The sequence below is a fragment of the Pipistrellus kuhlii genome, unplaced genomic scaffold, assembly GCF_014108245.1.
Source record: "Pipistrellus kuhlii isolate mPipKuh1 unplaced genomic scaffold, mPipKuh1.p scaffold_m20_p_95, whole genome shotgun sequence".
NCBI lineage: Eukaryota > Metazoa > Chordata > Mammalia > Chiroptera > Vespertilionidae > Pipistrellus > Pipistrellus kuhlii.
The window spans coordinates 67,591-92,708 of NW_023425601.1; the positions used below are offsets into that span (position 1 = coordinate 67,591).

The 25,118-nt window shown below is 48.3% G+C and overlaps 1 protein-coding gene across 20 annotated transcripts in view; it reads right to left on the minus strand.

Annotated features, from left to right (window-relative positions):
- Positions 1-1,975: 1,975 nt before the first annotated feature.
- HUWE1 (HECT, UBA and WWE domain containing E3 ubiquitin protein ligase 1) overlaps positions 1,976-25,118 on the minus strand; it is a 143,592-nt gene continuing 120,449 nt past the window's right edge. For 14 of the 20 annotated variants that reach the window (XM_036428912.2, XM_036428911.2, XM_036428928.2 and 11 more), the window contains 28 exons: positions 24,461-24,639; positions 23,923-24,012; positions 23,604-23,758; positions 22,029-22,074; positions 20,339-20,626; positions 19,142-19,433; positions 18,848-18,978; positions 18,136-18,350; positions 17,761-18,049; positions 17,520-17,622; positions 16,099-16,642; positions 15,053-15,656; positions 14,179-14,294; positions 13,912-14,068; positions 12,695-12,827; positions 12,244-12,446; positions 11,529-11,656; positions 9,779-9,875; positions 8,177-8,326; positions 7,535-7,780; positions 7,123-7,240; positions 6,538-6,678; positions 5,399-5,686; positions 5,185-5,290; positions 4,481-4,598; positions 4,130-4,311; positions 3,680-3,870; positions 1,976-3,142 (listed from right to left, as the gene is read on the minus strand). In XM_036428912.2, the coding sequence (XP_036284805.1) occupies positions 3,040-3,142; positions 3,680-3,870; positions 4,130-4,311; positions 4,481-4,598; positions 5,185-5,290; positions 5,399-5,686; positions 6,538-6,678; positions 7,123-7,240; positions 7,535-7,780; positions 8,177-8,326; positions 9,779-9,875; positions 11,529-11,656; positions 12,244-12,446; positions 12,695-12,827; positions 13,912-14,068; positions 14,179-14,294; positions 15,053-15,656; positions 16,099-16,642; positions 17,520-17,622; positions 17,761-18,049; positions 18,136-18,350; positions 18,848-18,978; positions 19,142-19,433; positions 20,339-20,626; positions 22,029-22,074; positions 23,604-23,758; positions 23,923-24,012; positions 24,461-24,639 (5,413 nt within the window). In that variant the 3' untranslated portion in view covers positions 1,976-3,039. Of the gene's footprint in view, positions 3,143-3,679; positions 4,005-4,129; positions 4,312-4,480; positions 4,599-5,184; positions 5,291-5,398; positions 5,687-6,537; positions 6,679-7,122; positions 7,241-7,534; positions 7,781-8,176; positions 8,327-9,778; positions 9,876-11,528; positions 11,657-12,243; positions 12,447-12,694; positions 12,828-13,911; positions 14,069-14,178; positions 14,295-15,052; positions 15,657-16,098; positions 16,643-17,519; positions 17,623-17,760; positions 18,050-18,135; positions 18,351-18,847; positions 18,979-19,141; positions 19,434-20,338; positions 20,627-22,028; positions 22,075-23,603; positions 23,759-23,922; positions 24,013-24,460; positions 24,640-25,118 lie in introns of those variants that run through there. The other 6 variants (XM_036428929.2, XM_036428919.2, XM_036428924.2 and 3 more) reach the window with 5 other exon arrangements.

Here is a 25,118-nt window from a genome sequence, read left to right on the forward strand (position 1 = left end):
ACAGATATGCATCCTAAATATAGAGCCATAAATCACAGTTTATCTCATTTGTTTGCATCTGTGGCTCAGCATAATTATTAATAGCATAATTTATTATTCTTAAATCTGTCCAACTTTGGATGATAAATTATATGGTCACCCTAATTATAAGAGACGGAGACTAATTCAATAAGGACATAACCTGTGGCCATCAATGCGCAGAGCAGTGGAAGCAATTATTAGGGGACAAAAAGAGACATTTAATCTTATCACGCAGTTATTAGCCTTCATGTAGAATCAGGCCTGCCTGTCATTGACTTGCTGCTACCTACCCCAAAATGCATTATGAAATTTAACAAGTTGTTCATAAAACTTATAAACTACTTCAGACATATAAAAGTTATAAAGCATTATACAGTATGGCATTATAAGATACAGCCAAATACCCCATACAGCTTAATAAAGCATCACCAATGCAGTTGAAGCTCTCTTCCCAGCCGTGTCCCCTAATGCCCCCCTGCCCCAGCTCATCCTGAACATCATGCACTAGTTATACTCATGTATGAGTTCTTATACCCTTCATACATATGGATGTGGTTTTCATGTTCTTAGTACATAAATATGTAGTATTGTCTGTAACTTTATTACAATTTTTTACTCATCAGAAATAGAAACATCAGTGCTGACTGCCTCTTGCACGCCCCCTACTGGGGAATAGAACTGTGACATCCTGGTTCATAGGCGGATGCTCAACCAGAGCACACCAACTAGGGTGTTGGTAAATTTTATTATTTTTTTAAATATATTTTATTGATTTTTGTACAGAGAAGAAGGGAGAGAGCCAGAGAGCCAGAAACATCGAAGAGAGTCATCGATCAGCTACCTCTTGCACAACCCCTACTGGGGATATGCCCGCAACCAAGGTACATGCCCTTGACCGGAATCAAACCCAGGATCTTTCAGTCTGCAGGCTGACGCTCTACCACTGAGCCAAACCGGTCTCGGCAAATTTTAAATATGCCTCATACCTTTGCTTACCATTGGGATGATGCATGTTGATACATGCCATACATTTTAATGTTGTTTAGGATCCCACTGTATGATTTTATTACAATTTACTTATACCTGTTGGACAATAAATGTTTACAAGTATTTTGTTCATTATAACCAAGCTGCTTGCTGGACTGTTTTAAGTTCTAGCAACTTCTCTTGGAGGTTTAGCATACATAGTCAAGTTATACTTGTTTCCTGCTTTACTTCATGGTTAGGACTAGCAAAACAGTGCTAACGTGATAACTGGCAACCTAGGCTTCTGGCGTGTTGGCTCTTGGTCCGAGATTACCTTAAGGTAGGGTCTCTACCTTTAAGTTGCTAGCAATAGTTGAGTGTTAGCAAGTGTTTTGTATCTTTTTGATAGGATCTTTCTCATTTCACATTGAGGGGATTAATATTACACCATCTGCACATCCCAAAGGCAAATCATACTTGGTTAAGCTAGGTTTTTGTAGTATGCCATCGAGTTACTTTTATTTCCTTCAGGGTTATTTCACCTGTATGCCCAGCTTCTATACCCAACTCCCAACCCTTTTCAAATTTAAATGTGAGAGCTTTATTCTGCTTTGATTCCCCAAAGAACCACTTCTTAAGTTGATGGATTCCAAGTCCACTGACAATGGAGTCTTCACTGATCTTCACTGATCCCCCTTCCTACATCAGTCGTAGAGCTGACCAGTCTCTTCCCCTTGACTGGACGCTCAGTAGCAGGGACAGGGTTGAGTTATCTATCTTCTCTGTCATCAGCAGGGCCAGACAGACAAGTTTGAATTTTGAAAAACAGGGAGAGAATGTCCAGTAGCCATTTGCATCGGGACCAAAGGTATAGGTTAAGAACACACACTGCTTTCCTAGATCCACTTTGGGACATGGCCAAGGGGAAAACCTTTATGCAGAGCCTCAGAGGATGAGAAAAACCACACAAAGCAAGCACCACTTGGGGTTATTTTTCTAACTAAACCTTTATTTTTTTCTTTGGAGGCTGGAACCAAAGTCCTTAGATTGGTTTTAAGGGTTGCATGGAGTAAAAACCACAAGAGACTATTGAGTGATCTGTGAACAGACTGGCAGACAGGCAGACAACAAAACCAAAACAAAAGGATGGTAAGACTGTTTCCCTAGAGAGCTTGTCCACTATTTGAAATTGGTTAAAACCAAACATGAAATAAAAATTCTAAGTTGAGCCGGACTTAAGACTGTCGTAAAGGCTCACCCAAGACAGTGAGTTCTACTGGTTTGTTCCTCTCAAGCATGATGCTCTGTCCCACTCCCAAGTGAGGGTCCCATTCTTAAAACATGCGCGCCAGCTCCTGGCAGCTGCGTCTCTCTCCCGACTACAGGAAGACCAACTTTGGAGGAGGATACACCGTGGTGATGGCAGAGATGGTTTCTGGAGCATCCATCTGGATCTTTTCTCCAGATGTCTAGCATGTGCTCGAGGGCTGTTTTTCTCTTTTAAGTTTGAAAAAAACTCCATTGTGAAAAGTGAGTTATGAAGAGTGCTCTTTATTTGAAACCTCCACAACACAGACGCCAATCTTGTCTCGCATTGAATCATTAGCTGTGCACATCAACACATTCCAAGCACAAATTAAGAAATGCAAACAGAACAAAAAAATATATATATATATAATTTTTCCCCTATCCAAAGGTTTCAAGTCTCAATGCAGCAAATCCTTCTGAACACAGACTCTGAGGAGCACACTGTTCAAACAGTTGGGACGAACAGGTCCCTGCAAAGGCTACTGCCTTTAAACACATGGGCTGGGGAGCATGGACGGCATGGAATGGGGAGAGGAGGTGAGAAAAAGGGGGCGGGAGGAAAGAATGAGCAGGAGGAAGGGCACAGGTATGCACTGGAGAAGGCTGGGGCAGCTGGGACACACACATGGTGAGTTGGTGGATTTCATTTATTGGTATCAACATTTCCTTTCCCGTTCATTTTGTTTTCATCCCCCCCTTCCCAGGTCCAACAACGGTAGAAAAACCCCACAGTCAGGGGGCTCACTAGGCCAGCCCAAAGCCTTCAGAGCACTCCTGGATGGCCAATAGTAGCATGTGGCGGAGCTTCTCAAAGCTCTCATAGGCAGGCAGGTCCAGCTGATTGAAACTGGGGAAAGAAGAAAGATGAGTTCCCAATGAAAGATGGCAGCCAAACCCCCATGTCCCCGTGATGCCCACTTGACCCCTCCCCGAGGGAACCTATTCCTCGCCTCTTGTGGACTCCCCATTTTGCCCTAGCCTGGTCTGCCCTCCTCTAACCGGCCCCGTTACTGGCCACCAGGCACCTAAAACGTAGACCTGACCCTGTTGCTTAAACACCATGGTCTTGTCTATGGCTAACGTGCAAGCTCCAAGGAGGCATTCCGGGTCACTGGTGATCAGACGCCTGCTGAGTTCTTTAGCTTTGTGCTCCCCGCCCTGGGATACACTGTGGTCTCATTTGGTGGTGATTCTCTGCACTGTCTCCCCAGCCCCAGTGAGTCTGGGCCAGCTTCTCATCTCAGACACCAGCCTCTCCAAAAACCCACCAAATGGGAGCTGCCCCAGGGGCAGGGTAGCCAGAGGCAGACCAAAGCTCCCGACCTTGAGTAGGGGCCTAACGTTGGCATATATGCAAGCTTCATCTGAATGCTTCTCTTCTTACCATGTGTGAGCTGAAGGCAGGCGATCTGTGGACCTGTCATCTCGATGAATCTGAAACTTCTGAATTCCATTCATGCCTTCAAGGGCGGCAAAGCCCTGCAGGGGTACCTTGGAAGTACCCGTGACAAACTGGAGGAACTTGGCACGGTCAGCTTGGTCAAAAGAACGCAATGCTCTCCAGAACCACTGAATCTGTAGGAAGGGACACAAGCAGCCAGTGTTAGACAGAGAGCTCCTGGAAAAGAGGGGGGATGGGACTTGGAATCTAGGCAAGTCTCTCCTGGAAGATGGGCTTCAGTTCGTTCACAGGATTAGCAAAACATCACCTAAACATGTGACCCAGAGAATGAAGAGTTACACATAGGTAAGTGGTCAGTACTGCTTTCTCTGGTGCCACACAAACTAGCACTGCTCAGGGGTGGAGGGGTGGGCAATGCCCGCAGCGGCTCACCTGAATAGAGTTGGATTGGTATTTGTGGTATTCAGTGTTGGATTTCAAATCATCAATGTCGATTGTAGGCAGTCCTGATATGAGCAGCTCTAATTCCTGCTCAGTGAAGATGGAAATGAGGCGCTTCGGAATGATCTCATAGAAGCCTTCTAAGAAAGCCGCCAGCTGTTTGCGGATGGCTCCTGGAGAGAGAACCAACAACCATGTGGCATCTGAACCCACACAAGTGTCAGAGTCAGAAATCTCCCCAGTCTAGCCCATGCTGCTACTAGGATGCTCACTGGCCGGCCTGCCTGGCCTGCCACTGTCTTTCTGGGCCCCCATGAGGGTAGAGGAAAGGAAATATTTTACCTGTCATTCTCATCTGGCACACCAGGTGTACATACTCCTTCTTATTCTCCTCTGTGACCAAGATGTTGGCCCCATTGGGTTTGAGGTCGCGAACTTCACAGACTCCAAACTCTTGGACCTAGAATACCCAAGACATCAATCATATAGATGTACCGGGCTTGGTATAGGATAGGGTTTATATAGGTGCCTGGGAACACACCCTAAATTCTCTGCTATGTCCTGGGCAGAGAGATGAAAAAGGTCATAAAAAACAAGTGACTTTTCTCATGAGGTCATAACTTCCAACAGGACAAGGCCAAGGAGAAAGGGAAAGAGGGTGTGGCTAATATATGTACCAACATAACACAATCTTTACAAAAACAATTTGGTGGAAGAGTGACCTCAAAAATTTGTTTTCACTTGTGTAATTTTTCTACAGTGAACTACTTTTGGGAATGGAGAGTAACTGGAGGAACACATTGTTTTCTATGAGGGGGAAACCGGGAAACCGTCTGGATTGTTTTTCAAATTCTGGTTTTTCCGTTAGGTGATGTCTCATACAAATACCCAGTGCCCTCTGCCCGATGGGAAATGGGGCATGGGACTTTAAGAAGTCAAGATACTTCCTTAAAACCATGAGGTTATCCAATGCCCAGTCAAGGGTGATCCGAAATAGGTTTCCTAGACGAGCTGCGATGTGCTGCAGTCAGGATTCCCTGACCTACCTCAGTGCTGAAGGTAAGGTCATAGCCTAGAGTGGAAACGTCGTTTTCCAGCAGATAGACCAGGCCTTGGTAGAAGTGGTAATCTTCGCTTTCCATATCCGTATACCTAGAAGAACACAATCAGACAGGGTCATGGGATGGGGTGGAGGAGGGGCAGCGTAGAGGCAGGACACAAATAAAGGACCCGGTTCCTAGGGCTGTGCCACACCCTCACCTGACAGACTTGCCCAAGATGTGTTTGTAGAAGGAGCGAGTGAAGTAGCACTCCAGCAGGCGGTTGTCATATACAGCTTTGGCCACAATACGTCCAACAAACTTAAAGTAGCTGAGGTGGTTGGGGTTGCAGTGGGAGGATGGGTTGATGGTATAGGTGACCCGGTCTCCAGGTGAGGTACGGAACAAGGCATACATAGGGTTAAACATCTCACGAGAGATGATCATATACCACTCCCGCAGGAGCCCTCCAGCATCCTGCCCTTCTTCGCCTTCAAACACTATATACCTGCGCGAGAGAAGAGAAAGGTGTTCAGAAAGCCCAGGACAGCCGCTCGCTTACACAGCATGACCCAGGGGAACGAGTGACCGCAGCAGTGGCTGGGGAGTGTAAGGTCCCGGGACAGGGTGCCAGCTGGGGCATTACTGATAAGATGTCTTGAAGTGCCAGTAAAGGCTGCCCAATATTCCAGAAAACACCAATGGGAATGGTGAGAGGGGCCTAAAGGAGGCCTCAGTTAGGGGAAGCAGGGAGTGGCCAGGTGATGCCAGAGAAGAGAGTGTGCACCAAGTCCAATGTCAATGCGGATTTGGGAGTAGAAGAGCAGGGCCCGGTCTGTCTCAGAAGCCTCTCTGACTTCCCGTGTGATGGCAGGGATAGCAAGCCCAAGCCACGAGGGAGAGGAGGCATCATTCCTGAGTTTAGGAGCACCTGAGCTGCTCCCATAGGCCTGTCATCTCACTGCTCCCGTGACATCTGGCATAACAAGCTGCCAACCTCCTCTCGGTGGCTTCACATCACCAGTGAGCGGTATCTCCCTAGCCCGAGGTAACATTTGCTCAGTAGGCATGTTCCACTGTAACAATGGGAAAACTCCCTCTGCCGGGCCATCAGGTCTATTTTTATAAATGCCAGAGACTCTTCTGACGGGGAATTGTCGGGCAGCACAGCCCAAGGGACAGCAGCAGATCGGTCTTATGAGACCAGGCCAGGGAGATGCGAGAGCCAGTGCACTGTGCTGACATCAGCTGGATCCCAAATGGATCCACCTCCCTATGTCCCCCCGCACATCGGGGGCCTGAGTAAGCCTTCACTACGGCGGCAGCCTGGCCCCCCTCTTCTCTGCTCTGGGCTCTTACAATCGATTCTTCATTTCTTCAGGGGATTTCCGATGCAGCTCCCGGTACGAGTCTTCAAACACATGATCACGGCGGACATGCACAGCCATGTCCTCCTTCCGGAGCCCTTCGTCCAAGCGCTCCAGCTCCTGACGGAAATATCTGGGGGGGTAGGAAAAGAAGGAAAACAGAATTGGGGGTGGCAGAGCAAATTTCTGTTTCCTCATCAGAATGAAGATTCACCAAGATGTTTTCCCTGTCCTCCAATTACTGATTCCTGCTCCTCAACTGCTCCCCTGGGGAACGCCCAGTCGTTGGGAGGGACAGGTCATTCACTACCAACTTCCATTTCCCCATCTCCACCAAGTAAGGCCCCACAGACTGTAGCAAGTGAGCATGTAGGTGCACAGGGAGGAAGAGCAGGGGAGACAGAGTGCTCAGGAGGCCTCCTGCACCCCCTGTGTTACCCCGAAGAATGGAATGGGGCTTTAGGAAAACTGCTTTCTCAGGAACACTGCCCCAGGGGGACTCTGGCTCCTTTCCTCCGTTCTGAGAGGGACAAACTACTCAGAGAGTTCCCACCCCCACCGACATCCAGGCACATACTTGCGCTTGACATCGAAGTCGAGGACACGGATGTAGTCTACCAGGACAGCGAAGGGCCCGTCGGCGAGGTGGGTAGTGGACTGCCGTAGGATCTGGTTTAACACAGTGCGGTGAGTCTCTGAGGGGAGAGAGGACAGCGGGAATCATGAAGACTGGATGACAGCCAGCCAGCCAGTAGGTATTTCTTGTTTCAGGGAAAAAAGGTAATGCGACACACAAGTGCTACCAGACAGGTCCTCCCTCACTGGCCCCCCTCTCTCTCTCTCTCTCTCTCTCTCTCTCTCTCTCTCTCTCTCTCACACACACACACACACACACACACACACACACACACACACACACACCCGCCCCAGCTAAGGATCCAATGTACCTCAGAGCCCTCCATATTTGAGGGCCTAAGAGTTCCCCGTACCTGCAAAACGAAGGAACTTCTGCGTGTCGGGGGGCAGGCTTGAGGAGATGTGCATAGACGAGGGCTCCCGGGAGAAGAACGGGTCAAGGGAGGAAGGAGTGGCCGGAGTCAAGGGGGCCGGGGAGAGGGGAGGCGGCTCATCCTTGATGTGCGCCAGCTGGCTCTCACGGGTGTCCCGAACGGGAGGCTTGCTCTCCCGCTCTGTGGCGTGGACCAGAAAGAAGGCCTCCACAGCAGGCTGCAGCACTATTGGTAGCAATGACAGGGAGGTGACATTTTTACAAACCTCTTCTTTATACATCGTCCAGTTACAAAAACAATACGGAAGACATAATGGAAACGTGCAGGAGAAATGTAAGGGTAGAATAAAAGAGTGAAGCCGAAGAGCACACCCGAGTTTCCTTGATACCAAAGAAAAACGGCCAACCAGCTGTATAGAATCCCCTGGTCTAAAAAATAAAGACACCAGCCACAGAAAGAGAACATTTCCCCCCTAACATTTAAGTCAGAAAAAAACAAAACAGAACACTTTCCTCTGAATCCTCATCAGAGACAGAAAAAGAGGGGTGACGTGGAAGGGAGAAAAGTAAGCGGCTGAAGGAGCCCCAGAGCAGGTTAGTGGCCCCTCAGGCCACCGCTCACCTAGCACCGCATGCTGGTCATGAGACTCCTCCAGTTCCTTTAGACACTCGCCCAGCATGTCCCACAGCTCGTCCAAGCTCAACTGTTCGCTGAGCAGGGGTAAGTCAGGTGGCCGCTCCTCCTTCTCCCCCTGCGAGTTTCCGTCCGAGCCTACAAGGCACACACAGGAGTCAGAAGGCCTCTGAGCTTGGCCCTTCATTTCCGCTTCCCCACACCAAGCACGCAGACCAAGAAGACTAGCCACTGGCCAGAGCGGTGGTTCTCAACCTTCCTAATGCCCGACCCTTTAATGCAGTTGCTCATGTTGTGGTGACCCCAACCATTAAGTTATTTTCGTTGAAATTCAAAACTAATTTTGCTATTGTTATGAATTGTAATGTAAATATCTTGTGTTTTCTGATGGTCTTAGGCGACCCTCCTAGCGGTTCTCAACCTGTAGAGCCTAAGACCATTGGAAAACACAGATGCAAGTTCTACCAAACAATGCTGGTCTACTTACTGCCTCATTAATTCTCAGAGTACCTGTAGATTATGAAATGATCTAATATAGCTAAAAAATAAAAAAATGGATGTCCCTATGACACTATCCCAAAGGAATGTTAAAAAAAAAAAAAAAAAAAGGTCCCACAAAGTACCGTATTTTTCGGACCATAAGACGCACTTTCCCCCCCCCCCAGAAGTGGGGGGGAAAAGTCCCTGCGTCTTATGGTCCAAATATAGCCTACACATATACTTTTAAAAAAAAGTTTTTTTACTTGCCCGGCTCTAAAATGGTTCTAAATGCTGCTGTTTACTTTACAGGGTTGATTACATGTGTTTATGACTGTGATGTTGGGTTTTAATGCACATAAAATATTTTAGGACACTATTTGCTTCAGAATCTTTTTTTCTGCATTTCCCTTCTCTAAAAACTGGTGCGGCTTATGGTCCGAAAAATACGGTATTCATGTACAATTAGTTTGAGAAATGCTGTAATAACAGCATCCACTGTGTGCCAGGTCTGCTCTAACAATATATATACATATTAGCTCATTTAATCCTAACTATGAACATCCTTATTTTAAAGAATAAAATGGAAACAAAGAGAAGTTTGCCTCAGGTCCCACCCAGAGCTAGTAAATGGGGAAGCCAAAATTCAAATATTGATACATCCTATCTCCATGCATATCATACCATAGTTTCTTTTTTTGAAAGTATTTAAAAAATACATTTTTATTGATTTCAGAGAGGAAGGGAGAAGGAGAGAGAAATATCAATGATGGGAGAATCATTGATCGGCTGCCTCCTGTACACCCCCCACTGGGAATCGAACCACGACTTCCTGGTTCATGGATCGACACTCAACCACTGAGCCACACCAGCTAGGCTATCCTAGTTTCTTTACTACAGGAATTGCAACACGTATTGTGAATCCGAGACGACGGTGAGGCGATTACGGCTAGTGATCCTGGTTGGTAACTGCCTATCAGCAGGTACAGAAAACAGTGCTTGCTTGAATGAATAGGAAACACTGAGCATGCGTTTTGTCGAGCGGGACCTCCGGCGACATTCCACGAAGACTGACTTCTTTTTCCTGGGCTGGAAACGAGAAGCAGTACTGACCAGTGGACTGGGTGTCCTGCGTACTGGGAGATGGCTGGTCCACGTCCATGGGTGACTCCTCCCTCCGGACAGAACCTTCTGACTGGCTTGACTCCGACTGGATAAAAGGGAGACAACGTCACTTAGAAGGTGCAGCTATGCATTCTTCAGGGACAGGCTAAGGTTGGTCCTACCACTTCTCATGCCATAGGCTTAGAAAGAAGCTTCCTTTATCTGGCCAGGAAAGTAGATCTCGAGGACAAAATAATGGCCTTCCCACCTCCTTTGCTGTCCTCCACCCTGAGCTAGCCAGCTCCCTCCATGGCTGCCTGCCTGCATTGCCTCAATTCCATTTTGGACCTATGTGTAGTCATAGACTAGCCTCTTGGATACAGACTTAAGATTTCTTCTTGGGACACTTTACATGTGAACATAAATATAAAGCTCGGATAGGCAGAAGGGCTTTGTTCACAAAAGGTAAAATAAGCCCGGCCGGTGTGGCTCAGTGGTTCAGCACTGACCTATGAACCAGGAGGTCACGGTTCAGTTCCCGGTCAGGGCACATGCCTGGGTTGTGGGCTCCATCCCGTGTGGAACATGTAGGAGGAGGCAGCCAATCAGTGATTCTATCATGGATGTTTCTTCTCCCTCTCCCTTCCTCTCTGGAATCAATTAAAATAATATTTTTATTTTTAAAAAATGCATTTTATTGATTTTTTACAGAGAGGAAGGGTAGGATAGAGAGCTAGAAACATAGACGAGAGAGAAACATTGATAAGCCGCCTCCCACACCCCACACCCCCCCCAACAGGGGATGTGCCCGCAACCAAAGTACATGCCCTTGATCGAACTTGGGACCCTTCGGTCTACAGGCCGACGCTCTATCCACTGAGCCAAACCGGTTTCGGCTAAAAAAATTTTTTTAAAAAGGTAAAATAATAGGGGAATTAGTGTGATTATTTAAAAAGACAACATCGGCATTATCACGTGTGGGAAAAGGGTTGGGCAGAAAAAATACTCCAGAATAACAGCTATTATTTTCCCTTTCTATCCTGCTTGAGTCAAGGCCCTCAAGTACCAGGCTGTTCCCAGCATGTTCACTGAACTCATATTGTATAACAGTATTTATATAAAGGAACACCAGGCCGCAGGATACCTTTTACCCTGCATCCGGGGAAGGTGACTTGCATGTCGCAAGGACAGAAAAAGAGTGCCACAGCATACGTACACGATGCCAGGCCTTTCCTGTAGCCACTGTGCTGGGATCCCCCCCGTGAGCTCACTACCTGGGAACATGAAGGTTTTCTCCTAAAAGGGCCCGAGGGCCTAAGTGCCAGGGGAACACGGAGGGCAGAGGCAGAGGCAGAGGTCAGGGTGGAGGGATCAGCTGTAGCCAGAGGAGGCCACATAGGATGTGTACCAAGCTTGGGGGACTTCCAGGGGCAGGATTCCTGAGATGTCTCTGCTGTACCTGAATTGTTCCACGAAACTGAAAAATCTTCATCCCACATCCCCTCAGAACCCAGACATTTAGCATTATGCAGTTTGCAAAAGCGCCACTGTTGACGGATAGCTGGGAGTGGGGTATGATGGCCAAGCTTTAAAACCAAACCAAATCAAACCAACGAACAAACAGTAAAGGAAACAAAAAAGTAACTCTGTTGTCCAGAGCATTTAAATAGCAAACTCAATGCAAAAGCATACAAGGGCAGTGAAACCCCGTTGGTGGGGGAGAGACAAATGAATGAGGGGCCACAGGCATCATGCTAACCGTTGCTGCTTGTTGCTGTCTCCGCGCCCTCTGACCCTCACGTACCATTTGTATAATGGCATCAGCCTCAGCCTCCAGCTGCCGAACAGCTGCCTGGATGCTGCTAGCTGAGCCTAACCCGGAGGAACCTGGGAGAAAGAGAGAAGGCAAGCTATAAAACGTCAAAAGAGGGATGCCCAATGCTCTCCCATCTCCTGGGCTGCCACAGGGCATCTTGCTGAAGTCTGAGCTTTAGCTCAGACAGCTGCAGAGTGCTCAGCATTAGGCACTAAGGGCTACTGTTACAGACAAGGGCAGTGTACACGGTGTAGGCGGATGGAGGTAGCAGGTGAGAGGGTTCTGTGGGACAAGAGGAAAGAGATAGGGTTTGGCAGGCCATGGCTGACGCAACATGGCTGCAATGCGTTAGTTAGGAGTGATCAAGGAAACAGAAAAGGCACACTCAGTGAGTTAATTCTTGTTCGGCAAAAGATCCGCCCTCGATTTCTTTGCCAGATTTCCACTCCCCCTGAATTCCTACTTGCACTAATGCATTTCCTATGCAGGCAGCTTGAGGGAGATACAGAATGCAGCCATCAACATGTTAAGAAAGAATCATCACTTCCCTTGGGAAAGGTGAAACAGGAAGGAGACATGACATTAAGTCCTGCCCTCCGGGGACTCTGGGTTTTCCACCACCAACCCTGCCCCTCAACTGGACACTCCAATTCCATACCTAGCCTGCCTGTCTGCTTGGCTTTCTTGTTAGCTCGGCGCGTGTCGTCCCGCAGCTGGATGATGACCTGCAGTACTCTCAAGAAGAACTTCTGGGTAGATGTCTTGGATGTCAACATGGACATAGAAGGCAGCTGGAGCTCCCGGCCACCCAGAGGTCGCTTCTGAGATGCCACAATTACCACATTCTCAGCCATGTCAAACCTGGATAGTGTAGAGGTGGCTTGCGAATGCTGACAGCACCAAAGCACACACACTCAGAGCAAGCAGGGCCTCCTGGCATCACCAGAGGAGTAAGAAATCTCACGAGGAAAAAACAGGGCCAAACGTGTCAAGGACAGGTAAGGAAATCTGCCCCCGGGGGCAGGGGGACCACCAGGAAATCAGCAAGAGCCACCTTTCAGCACGTTCCCGATTCCAGTCCCACCGCAGGACAGGCAGCTGGCACCCACCTGCTCTGCATTTTGCCTTTGAGCTTTGTGGTCTGTGGCTGCTCCTCGGGAAGGCCATCGGGGGAGAGGGTCTCGCACTGGGCTCGCCGCTGCTGCTCCAGGTTGTATTCCCGGAGCTCAGCCAGAAGGGTACCTGGGGAGGGAGGAGGAGTGAGAAAGTGTTCCGACTTTCCCAGCGAAGCAGCCGAAAGACAAACTTTTCCAAGAAACCTGCCCAGGGTACTCTTTTTGCTCATCTACAGAGAACCTGAGGTGAGCAGGAATTTTGCTTTATGCATCTTGTTATGCGAGCTCTGGGTCAATCAATCACCCAGGCACCACTAATTTACCTGGTCTCAAGACTGCATGAAGCACAGCTCAGTGTAAAGAGGAAGATTATCTGTTTTGCAGCCTGTATACCTCTTGAATGTCTGAGGTTTTTGTGGTGACCTCAGGCAAGTTGCTTACCCATCTTACTACAACTAATACTGTCTAACCCCACAAGGCCACTTTGAGAATTAGCGGTGAATGTGTAGTAGAGGGCCGAAATATTCCCTGGTCCATGGGCATTGAATAAATTGCAGCAGTCAAGACAGGTCAGAGGCCTCTTAGAGATGAGCCTTATAATTCTTAGTAGTAAAGAATGCCTTGGGTCATATAGTCCCATCAACTCTCTTATCACCTTAGCAGGCAGCTGATATCGAGGGAGGCCCATGATTGGGATGGAGGTGGAAGAGAGCAGAGAGAGACTATTCTGCAAGAAAAACCTGGCTCCATTCGTTGATTCAATCACTTCACCACCCTGGATTTTAGTTTCCTTTCTGGCAAAATTCAAAGGAAAACAGCTAAAACTAGATAATGGTCTTAGGATTTTTGTACCTTCAAAACGGCACCAAGGCAGAGGGTATTATTGTGCCTTTCAACTCATGAGCCTGATCACAGTGCAGGCACATCTCTGAGCTGGCAAGAGCTGCCTCAGCAGGCTCGCCAGAGGGCTCTTAATGAGAAACAAAAGGGCATTGCCAGTCCCACACATGCTCACCTGCCCTAAGCATGGATTACCTGCCACGTGCCAGCTACTGGGGGAGAGAGAAGCCCAGCCTGGCTCTTTCAGAAGGACGTAGATGACAACCAGTACTATCATAGATATGGCAGAAGAGAGCATGGTGCTGTGCCATAGAAGCGCAGGACTTCGATTCAGCTTAGAGGTTTAGGGAAGGCTTCAATGCTGTTATTACCTATCTGTTTACAAAGGGTGTAACCCAGGTGGCGGGCTCCATTCAGTAGCAGCTTGAGAACAGTGTCCCGAGTCCCAGGGTCCCCTCGAGAGAGCTGCAGTAGCACGTTAGCTGCATCCTCTAGGCCTTCTTCAGAGCACGAGTGGGATGTCAACACCTGGGAGAAAGAAAGGAGAAAGGTAAGCCCCAATTTGAGAACTAAAACTTTATCCACCCCATCTACCCTTTCTCCCCAAACCCTGGGAGATAGCAAGAGTTTGGACTCACCTCCACAGAGAGTTGTAGTTGGTTTTCAGTGAGGCCCGAAGACACCATCTTAAAGTCAGCAGTGCCAATACCCGCATCAACCCCCTTTGCGGGAGATTTGCTGGACTTAGTAGTAGCTTTGAGAAAATAGACGGAACACTGTTGTAAGCCTCTGAGACTCACATGCCGAAGACTTAAAAGCGGCAGAAACAAGGAGTCACACTGAACTGCCCAGGACTTCAAAATGGAAACAGTGAAAATGAAGATCCACCCACCAAGCCTAATGATTTGAGATGCCAAGTACTCTTATGACTGTATCTTCTAAAGTGACAAAGAATCCCAGATGTTTCTCTCAACTGTTGCCCGACTAACAAAATCCCCTCTTCAAAACCTACTTCTTCACATCATTCTCACTAGTCTGCTGTAGCGTTCCCTTCCCTGGAACAGCCTGGCTATTCTATTCTACTCCAGTTCACACTGTATTCTGCTTGCTCTTGAACTCTTCCCTTCAAGAACTAACTCCCTCAACCATGCTAGAAAAGGCTGGGAGTTCTTTGAAGACGGGAACCTTCTCTCCTGTTTGTTTGTTGCTTACCTAGGAGAAACCACATTCAGTGAATGGCTGCTGGTCCTCAAAGGAACGCGCGTGTGTATATTTGTGTGTGTGTGTGTGTGTGTGTGTGTGTGTGTGTCTGGGAGAGGGAGAGGAAGGTGTATGTGGGAAGAGGAGGGGAGGACCAGAGAGAGAACTGAGACTAATGAAGGTGAGAATGAACACATTTAGGTCTCACAAGCACAAACCAAGCCGATTACTCTCTTAAGGAGGACTAACTGGATGGGGAGTGGGAGGCAAGGTGGTATACACGCCCCACCCCCAGCCTCCAACCACACTCACCTGAAACAGTAGTGGTAGCAGTCGTGGGAGTAGTCACTGTGGTCGAAGCAGCTATGGTAATGGTAGAAATGGCCGTGGCAGTAACCAGGCCTGGAGCAGATGTGACAGGGGTGGTGGCAGCAGGGGGAGTGGGCGCGTTGGAGGCGACAGTGGTAGTGGTGGTAGACGTGGTTGAGGTGGCTGCAGTAGTGGAGGAAGTACCGCTGCCAGAGTTAGCCTGTGTTTCTGACACTTTGTTTTCTGGGAGAGCAATTGAGATGAGAGAAAGGAGCCTGAGGAGTTTCTCGGTTAAGAGAGAGCTCCGGCGGATGACTGGGTGTGACAACATGTTCATGAGCTGCCCTAGCGGAGAGGCCTCCAAGCTGTACGGAGAGGTCTCGCCCTCGTTCCCAGTGCTCACTGGCACCGACTTCACGGAGTTCTTGCCTTTTCGGCTAACATTCATGTTGTCCAGTTTCACCAGTAAGTCCCAGAAGTCTGTGCAAATGCCACTGCCGGAGGACTGCGAAGAGCACGGGCTGCAGGCCTGCTTACCGCCCCGTTCCCGATCGCTCTCACAGTTTGTTTCTTTGGTCCGCTGCTGTGTGAAGTGGCTGGGAAACACCTGCAGGAACAGAAAAACAAGCTTGGTCCAGGGGTCTACACAGGAAGCGTGGCTTCCTGACAAGGAATGACACCTGGTTCCTAGGCTTGCCACTCCTTTGGATAGCTCTGGTAAAACAGGAGAGGTGTCAGACAGTTTTATCCAACTGAGGGCAAAGCAGCCTAGAAAGAAACAGGGGCTGTGTAGGGAGAGAAGATTAGTAAACTTTTAGAGCATCGGCCTCTGTACTTATAAATAAAATGGGAGGACACTTACACTGCCTTGTGAAATTAAAAGACATTATATATCAGTGATTTCTTGGACAACTGCCCAGAAACAATCCAGACTTCAGCAGTAACAGCCAAGAAAGACTTGCCAGCTCCCTCAGAGTTCAGATTTCCCACAGGCTGTGGCTACCATCCCTCTTCCAGCCCCACGAGGAGGGTTCCCTCAGGCTCCTCACCTTGGCCAACTGAATGAGTGTGTCCAGAACGTGTCTGCAGACAACGGGAGCAGCCTGGGGGTGGATGTGGACAGTAGAGCCACTGCTTGCGTGCTTCTCAGTATGTTTGCGCCCACCTGAACGCTGGATCTGGAATATGTTAGTCCTGCAGCCCAGGGCTGCATCCATGGATACTGAGAGCCAGGAAAGCTGGTTGGAGCTCTTCGACTCCATCTTGTGCAGCAGGTCCAGGGGCCGGTTTTCATGGCTGCCGGACCCACAGCTCTTGCTTGATTTCTTGCCCTTTTCCTCGCTTGAGAGCTTGGGTGTTTCGATGCACAGCTCACTCTCGCTGCTGCGCTGCAGGATGGACAGCAGGCTGCGTATGACCCAGTGACGGGTCTGGGCATGATAGCAGAGGTTCCTCAGTACTCGGTGGAGACGGCTAGTATTTAGCTTTGGTTCATCCACAAAGAGCAGGACCAGGAGACAAGACAGGGCCTCGTGGTCCAGGAGGAGCCGTCCTCTGAGGCGGAGCAGAGTGTCCACGTTACTACCAGAAGGCCTGGAACAGAGCATGGTTTCTGGGTTAACACTTCACCAATTTCCTCAAGGGGCTGCTTGCAAAGACTAAAGAATCGCCCATTTTTGAGATAAACAACAAGAGGCTTCCAACAGGCTAGTGACTTGTCCTATATCCCACAACGACTGAGAAGAGAGCAGAGGTTCTGTATTATCAATCGGTAAAATCAGACTGCACCTAAAGTCTTCGGAGATGATACTATTTCCACCTTCTCTAGACCATGGTTGCCACTCAGAGGGCTGCCTGCTGTCTATGTGGGAACTGATCACTCCCTTCCCATTGGAATCCACTCTACCTTAGCCTGGTTAATCATGAGCTCCCTTCTCCTGCCACAGCCTGGACACCACCACTTCAAAGGCAAGTGGCTCATTGTTTTACTATCTGCGTGGGAGGCAGGTGACTTTTGCTGTTACCATCACAGCTAGTGCCAGCCGCCTTACTTTGTGAGTAAGGTCTCTACTAGCTACACTCAACTAAGAGTGTGGCTTTATGAAGGGGGAGTCCAAGCTCTGGCTCCTCCACTCATTTAAGGAAATACCCTAGGGCAGTGATTGGCATACTCATTAGTCAATAGAGCCAAATATCAACACTACAATGATTGAAGTTTCTTTGGAGAGCTACAGTTTTTAAACTTAAATTTCTTCTAATGCCACTTCTTCAAAATAGACTCGCCCAGGCCGTGGTATTTTGTGGAAGAGCCACCCTCAAGGGGCCAAAGAGCCGCATGTGGCTCGCAAGCCGCAGTTTGCTGATCACGGCCCTAGGGAGATCATCCAGCCTCTCCACTTACATATTTAGAGAGTTGGAGCAGTTGTAGATGTGAGAGGTGGTACAGCAAGGTGAGAAAAGACAAAAGTACCTGTTATGGCTGCCGCTACCCCCCATCTGGAAGGTACCACCTCTCTGCACCGCAAGGCGAGTGTACTGGACCCCACGGTTGCCACTCAGACGACTGGTAAAAGCTGGCAGGAAAGAAAAGGCAATTGAAATTGGGAAGAAGGATGGTGAGCGAGGTCTAGGTAACGCAAAGGCAAAAAACTGAGCCCTCATGTGGCCAGAGTTCGACATTCCAGAGCCCTCCCACTGCCTCCTCTCCATACCAGGGCTTCGGAGAATAGCAGAGAGAGCAGAGGTGCTGCTGTGACCAAAGAGCCGCTCATGCATGAGCTGCCGCTGTCTGGCTTCCTGCTCTCGCCTCAGAGCTTGAGCCTCAGCTGCAATATCTGGCGGCATCACAGCCAACACGCTGTCCTCCATGTCCTCCAAGACACTCCGGCGCAAGTCTGAGGGCAAAGTCTGTATGAAGGTCACAGGGTCCATGGGGGTGTCCGAGCTGGCATTCTGTGCTAGTTCCCGTCGCTGTTGCTCAGCCCTCTGCTGTGCCAGCACCTATTGGAGTAGAAATAGTCAGTGGGGTTGAGGGTGGGATAGCTATAGCCAGACAGCCTGGCTCCACCGGCTGCCCGCTCACTTACTTCCTCCTGGATGGCTGGAGGCAGGGCGGCCAGGAACTCGGGGCTCACTTCGGTCACGCCGGGGTTTGCCACCACCGCAGGAGTTGAGCTGTTTGTGGAGGGGGCAGGCCGGGTGGGCGGACGGATGCCTAGCTGGTTTTGCAGCACTTCCCGGCGGATGTCGTCAGGCAGAGCAGCCAGGAAAGAGGGGTCCACACCTTCGGGAAGACTGATACCTGAAGGGAGATGCGAGATGTAAAGGAACTCACACCTCCACCGATGCCTGAGATGCGGCCGAAGGAAAAACCCACGGCCCTGTTAGAAGAAACCAGCCTTCTGTCCTCGCTGCATGCAAGGCCCACCCCCCGTGTCTCGGGCTCTGACTAGCTCTTGTTCTGGACCAGGCTCTGTGTGCATTGTCACACAGCCTTCCTAAAGAACCTAGCATGTAGTTACCAACCCCGCAGGTTCAGGAGGGTCAGAGAAGGTACAGATGGCCCAGGTCCTAAAGGTGGGAGGTAGCAGAGGGGGGTTTGAGCAAAGATCAGTTTGACTCCAAAGCCTGGGCCGGCTCCACTCCACAGTGTCAGCAGACCCTCACCGCTGGTTCTCCTCCAATACATATGCCTGCCAACCGCCCGAACAGGACCATTTGGTTGGTTGGCATTTCCATGCCAATGGCCACAAGAAACGGAAGCAAGCCCAGGAGAGCCTGAGCTCACACGCGGCTCACCTGCAAGGGGATCCTCCTCCTCACTGCTTGTTGAAGGCAGCGGCTCTTCCAAGATTCCCTGGGAATCTCCTCCGGAAATGCCCACGGCAGACTCTCTGGTAGAAGAACTCTCAGAGGACGCAGGGGTGGAGCTGAAGGAAATCATTGTCACGTTGTTCTCTGTACCATGTTTTCCGTTTATAAAATATGCTTACAAGCCCCGTTTCTCAGCATATGCGTTCGTTAACAAGTAGGAATGTGGCTCGAAATACCCACCAACACATCCTGCCCTCCTCTCGCTCACATAGTGCTTACCTGTTATCAGTGGCCTGGGCAGGTTCCCCTGACCTATCAGCCCTGCCTTGCACTTCTGCCACAACTGGTGGGGCATCCCCAGGAGTAGAGCTGCCTGCTGTGGGCTGCTCAGAACTGCCAGCTGCTGAGGTTTCACCCACAGCCTCCTCTAGGGTACAGGAAGCCAGGCTGCTGGTGTCCATGGGAGAGCCTTCCAGTTGACTGCTGACAGCTGTCAGTGCATCAGAATCTTCAGCTCTCTCTGGGGAAAGAGAGGCTAGGAGGAAGTCACATGGAGAGGTTAGATCTCTGCCTGGAATTGAGAAGCAGCCAGATCAGACCTCTCACTTCTTTGTCTTCACGCCATGGTAGCCTGTGTTCCCGCTCAACTTCGTTTACTTTAATGGGCTCAGTTCAAGTCCCTTCCTGCATCTGTTGAACATTTATTGGGTTCCAGGCATGCCTGTGAAGCATCTTTTATAGGCATCCCAGGTAAGGGGTCCTGTCACTTGCAGATTTCCCACAGGCACTATTATAAATGCATATTGGTTCTATTTATCTCAATAAACAAAGTTTGTGAAGGAAAAAAAAAAACACCTATAACAAGGCTTTTCCACAGCTCATCACAGACAGCACAGTATAGAGCAGCAATGGCAAGCAGGTTTCAATTTACCCTGTTGGAACGCTGCTGAGCATTTGAGGCGCATTTCAGACCAATAGGAAACAGTGCCATGAGATAAATGATGCCTGCCAGGACAGGAGAGCTGTATGTGTGGGGTTATGTGCTTGCCATCCCTAGAACTATGGAAGGAGAGCAAGCTTAACTCACATGGATCTGAGTTTTAATCTCAGCTCAACTACTTACTGACCTTAGGCTAATTATTTCACTTCTAAGTTTCAGTTTATTCACGGAGATAACACCATCTACTTTGGAGGGTTATTTTAAAAGAAGTTAAATAACAGGCCCGGCATGATAACCCAGGAACAGAGTGATCACCTCAATACACTATTGGCATCATCACCAGTATCATTAGACACTCAGATGTATAATCACTTGACGCACAGGTAAGAATTCTTAACTTTATGAGGCTGATGTGCAATCTTATTCTACTCTTTGAGGACTAAGTCTCTAAAGAGAGGAAAGAGAAACTACAAAGGTATCTATTTTCTCCTCCTGAACTAATACCCCCCTCCCCAAAACCTTGAAACTGCACTCACTTATAGTGGGAGCTGGGGATAACTCCATCTGAGTCGTTTCACCTTCTCCACTTGGCCTTGCGGTTCCCAGCTCCACTGGCTCTACAGGCATCAATAGCTGGCCAGAGTTTCCACCGTCTCCAGCTGGGGATTGCAGCTCTTGAGCAATCTCTCCCAAGGCTGGGGGAGCTGGGAGTGCTGGTTGCTGTTGTGAAGGCTGTAGAGCGACACCAGCCTCCTTGGACTCAGATGTAGCTGCATCGGCCGAAGATGGGGTTGTTGGGTAGCTGTCAGGCATAGGAGTCCCATCTTTCTCGGAAAGAATGACAATGGATGTGTTAAAGGGCAATCAGCCAAGAACCCAAGGAGCCGTTCAATCAACACACGTGGCTTGACAAGTATCCCACCTAGCCAGCGATGCAGGATTCCCCCCTAGCAATAGCAACAGCATGTGCCTGAGCTAGTATGCTCAGGATAAGGGCTCAGGCACAGCATTATCTTAGTCCCAATAATTGGAGATCCCTTTGTAGGACCTAACATTTAAATTCTTTGTGCCCCAGAAGGGGGAAAAGCTCAAGTTACTTTATATTTGCTCCACTCTAAATTATCACTTGCCCCCTTCCACCACTCCTTTTTTCCAGTCCTGATTATCCAAGGTATATCTATAATTCTGTCTGAGGGAAGCAACTGTGCCAAGACTGAGTGTGAATATGCCACACACTAGGGAAAGTAGTAAGTTGTATAGTTATCTTCTACTGGGGCCTTAATCCTTACCCCACACAACAATACAACTTACTACCTCACCCCGGCATGAGCAGAATCCTCTAGTAAGGGCAGTAGGCAAGAAGTCACGTTATTGGATGCTAGACCCTCTCAAAGATCTTTTGCTAAATGAAGGGCACCAGGACACCTACCCTCTTTCACTGCTTTTAAAAAGACTGGGTAGACTTTGGTACAATCATTTCCCAACTCAAGTGCCAAAGGAGATAGAAGGTATTGGTATTGGGAAGCAGTTCTGAGGAAATAGGGGTGGGGGAGACATATAATACCACATAGACCTATCAGACTCACAAAATAGCTACTGACATTAAGAAGATTAGGAAGATCAGAAAGCATATAATAGTAATACCATTTAGCCCACAAAGCTACCTTCTCCAATAGCAGGTTACTCAAGATTATGTTCTTAGAATTCTGAACTCCACAGAGTGATAAAATTTACGTAGGAAGCAAAAAGTAAAAAGAGGCTAACATAGGGTTACTGACTTTTAGTTTAGCTAAGAAAAAAAAATCCCACAATATCATTTCATAAAAGCATTTCAATACCAGAGAACTAAGAAGAACATAATCGCTATTAAAACAAAAACAAAAACAACTCATTTAAAAAGTTGGATAAATTCAATTTCCACAGAAGACTGGCATTTGGGAGCCATGGGGGGTCACATTGCCTCATTACACATGCCCGAAGGCTACACAGCATAATCGGAACGAGAAGCTGAACAGAGCACGTTGGAGGGAAAGCGTACCACCGTGAGAAAGACAGTAGACTGTATAGTTATCTCCAAGATGGGGTACGACCCTAAAACTATACAATCTACTACCTCATCCCACAGAGCACCAGCATTTATCTTCAGCCCCCTGGGCCAGCTACTTGGAAGGATCAGGAGAAAGAACCAACCAGTTAGAAAGGAGAGGAAGAGAAAGGGAGAGTTACCTGAGATGTTCTGTTCAGAAGAGTCATTTGTCTTAGACGCAGCACACTGCAAAGAGAAGGAACAGACCAATGTGGTACTCTGCAAACACATTGGAGCTCAACTACAATAGTCACTCCTCCCCCATACACACATATATGCCATCTATGAGTTCAATGGCCTGAATGGAAGATGAATACCTAAGTGTGCAAATATATCCCCAATTTCTCTAATATGTACTCTTGTTCAGAGATGGTTTGGGAATAAGGGGACCACCAGATGACTGACTAAAGAATGAGAAGGACAATAACCACTTTAGAGCTGGGCTGAACATAGGATATGACCTGACTACAATCATGAGACTAACAAGAATTTCTTCAAGTTTTATCTGTATGTGTTTTCCTTCCCTGGGCTCATTTTGCTCACTACAGCTTTTTCAATTACAAGCCAGGCTTGCTAATTTTCTATCCGTTTTTATGTGTTTAGAACAATAATACTGTTTATTAGGTCAAAGTCATATAAAAATATATTTCTTACTAACTGAACATGACAATATCCTTCCTTTTAATCCAGCAGATACCCTAACTACTGAGTAGGGTATAATAAAAGTGTTTCACTGAAGTCTTTTAATTTCTTTATATTTCTGCTAGAGGCCCAATGCATGAAATTCATGCGGGGGGGGGGGGGGGCCTCAGCCCTGCCTTCGCACTCTTTCAATCTGGGACCCCCTCGGGGGATGTCTGACTGCCGGGTTAGGCTCGATCCTAACCACCCATCTGCTTGCTCCTTACTGCTTGGCTCGCTGCTCCTTAGCACTGCAGCAGAGGTGGGAGAGGCTTCCGCCACCATCGCTGTGCTTGCTAGCCTTGAGCCCGGCTTCTGGCTGATCAGTGCTCCGGCTTTGGGAGTGCACTGACCACCAGGGTGCAGTTCCTGCGTTGAGCGTCTGCCCCATGATGGTCAGTGCACGTCATAGTGACCGGTCATTCTGGTCGTTTCACTGTAATGGTCACTAGGCTTTTAGAACACAGATTAGCTTTTAATTCATCTATTTTAAAGCTACACTGTTGTAGGTTCCAGAAATTTCAGAAAAAGGTAGGTAGCTAGCTTTTCTCTAAACCAAAATCATGGTAGCAATTTTGAGCCCTAGAAAATTGTATGTGGTGATGGGGGTTCAGGTTAAAAACATTTTCTCTGTTCTGAAGCCTAAGCAGATGAAGGAATGGGGTTATCTGGTAAGCCTCCCTGCCTCAACACTTAGTAAGGCAATCTACCAAGACAAACGGAACCAAATCACCACGAGCACGGTTGTGGTAAAGGCCATTCTTTTCGCCCAGCTGCAGTCTCTAAAGGTAGAGACCACACAGTGTGACCGCTGAGTCAGGAGCTGCTCTGGTTCTGACTCGTTTTCCCCAGTAAGACACTGGAGAAATTATTTCCCCTCTGGGTTTGAATCCCCACCCCCAAAACCATGTGAATGTACAGCAAATCCAGTTTCAATGTGAACATCCAAGGATTCTACAATGACTCCTGGTGCTACGTGCATGTCAAAAATCATAGAAAGTTAAGGGAGACAGACACGGCCAAAGATGAATCACCTGTGAATTCTGATCCCTGTTCTCCTTGTCTTCTTTGCCTTTGTCAGTTATTTTTGTTTCTTCCTCAGCCAGCTGTTTCCTCCGTTTCTCTCGCCTTTCTTCTAGCTCCTCATCCCTCAGGAATTCCAGGTGATTAACAATGGGCACTTTAACAACTGAATCAAAGAAGCAAAGATCAGAGGCTACACAGGGGAGGCGGAGCGAAGAACCAAAGAGGCAGAGCTTGCGGCCTCCGAGAACCAGGCAAACCACTTCCATGTACTTGTTTCAGCACTGAAGGGCTCACTACTGCCCTGGTAAGTAAGCTATCATCACACACCTGAAACACAGTCGTGCATGCTTTCAGCATCGAGGACTTTACATTCCTCTGTCCAGCGGGTCAGGGCAGTGGGGATGCTGGACAGGGTCCCTGTAGGGGAACAAAGGAGAGTGAGACTCTTGGTCTTGTCATGTGTCAACTAAAAAACAACAACAACGGTATTTTCCTAACAGGACCCAGTGTCTGTCACAAAGATTGGCGCATCATAAGTACCAGAGATAGGAGGTCACGGTTAGATACCTGGTCAGGGCACATGCCTGGGCTGAGGGCTCAATCCCCAGTATGAGGTGTGCAGGAGACAGCTGATCAATGATTCTCATCATTGATGATCCTATCTCTCTCTCCCCCTGTCCCTTCCTCCCTGGAATCAATAATAATAATATATTTAGAAAAGTAAAGTTTTTGTTACCTTGGCTAAGTCATTGAGTGGTTCTGGCTTCTATTATAAAATGAGGCTTTTCGAGACAGGGCAGATACTGTGCTGCTTTCCCTCAGCAGAGAAAAAGTAGAATGACAAAAATGCATCATACACACTTGCCTGCTTGGCTGGTAGCTGTGCTCTGGTCATGGAAAAAGTCATCCAGCAGTTCGTCGTCAGACCTGGCAATAATGTGGACGTCATCATTGCCCACCAGGAGGCGGGCCCGGCCCCGGCTTTGTAAGGGAAGGCTGCTGCTCAGCTGAAGGATGTCAGCGGCAGCAGAGGGACCAAGTAACCTGTAGGGTGATGGTGGAATGCCATGGTCACTGTACATCGGGGCCCTTCAACTTATTACTGTGCGACCCTTTCTGCATCCTCTCGAAATGCGTAACACTATTATGGACGGATCACACAACAAATAAGTCGAAGTTACTCTCGTGTAACTTTATTCAGGCTGAGTGTCGCTGATAATGTTAGGAACTGTGTTAGGGTATAATGCCTCACTTGCATACTCACTGTGGTTTGTACAATGACCGTTAAGATACCTATAACCCTTTCTTTCATTTCTAAAACTACTTAAAAGTAACTTCAGAAGTGAAAGAAACACTAAACACTAACCCCTAGGGCACAAATCATGTTCTGTCTGTATCTAAAGTGTTAACTGCTTGGTATGTGAGATGCTTAATGATTGCTTAGTGAATACACCGAAAGCGAAAGAACATATTATACAAGTTGGCATTCCCCAAAAGGCTACACAAATAGTTTACGAAGAAAC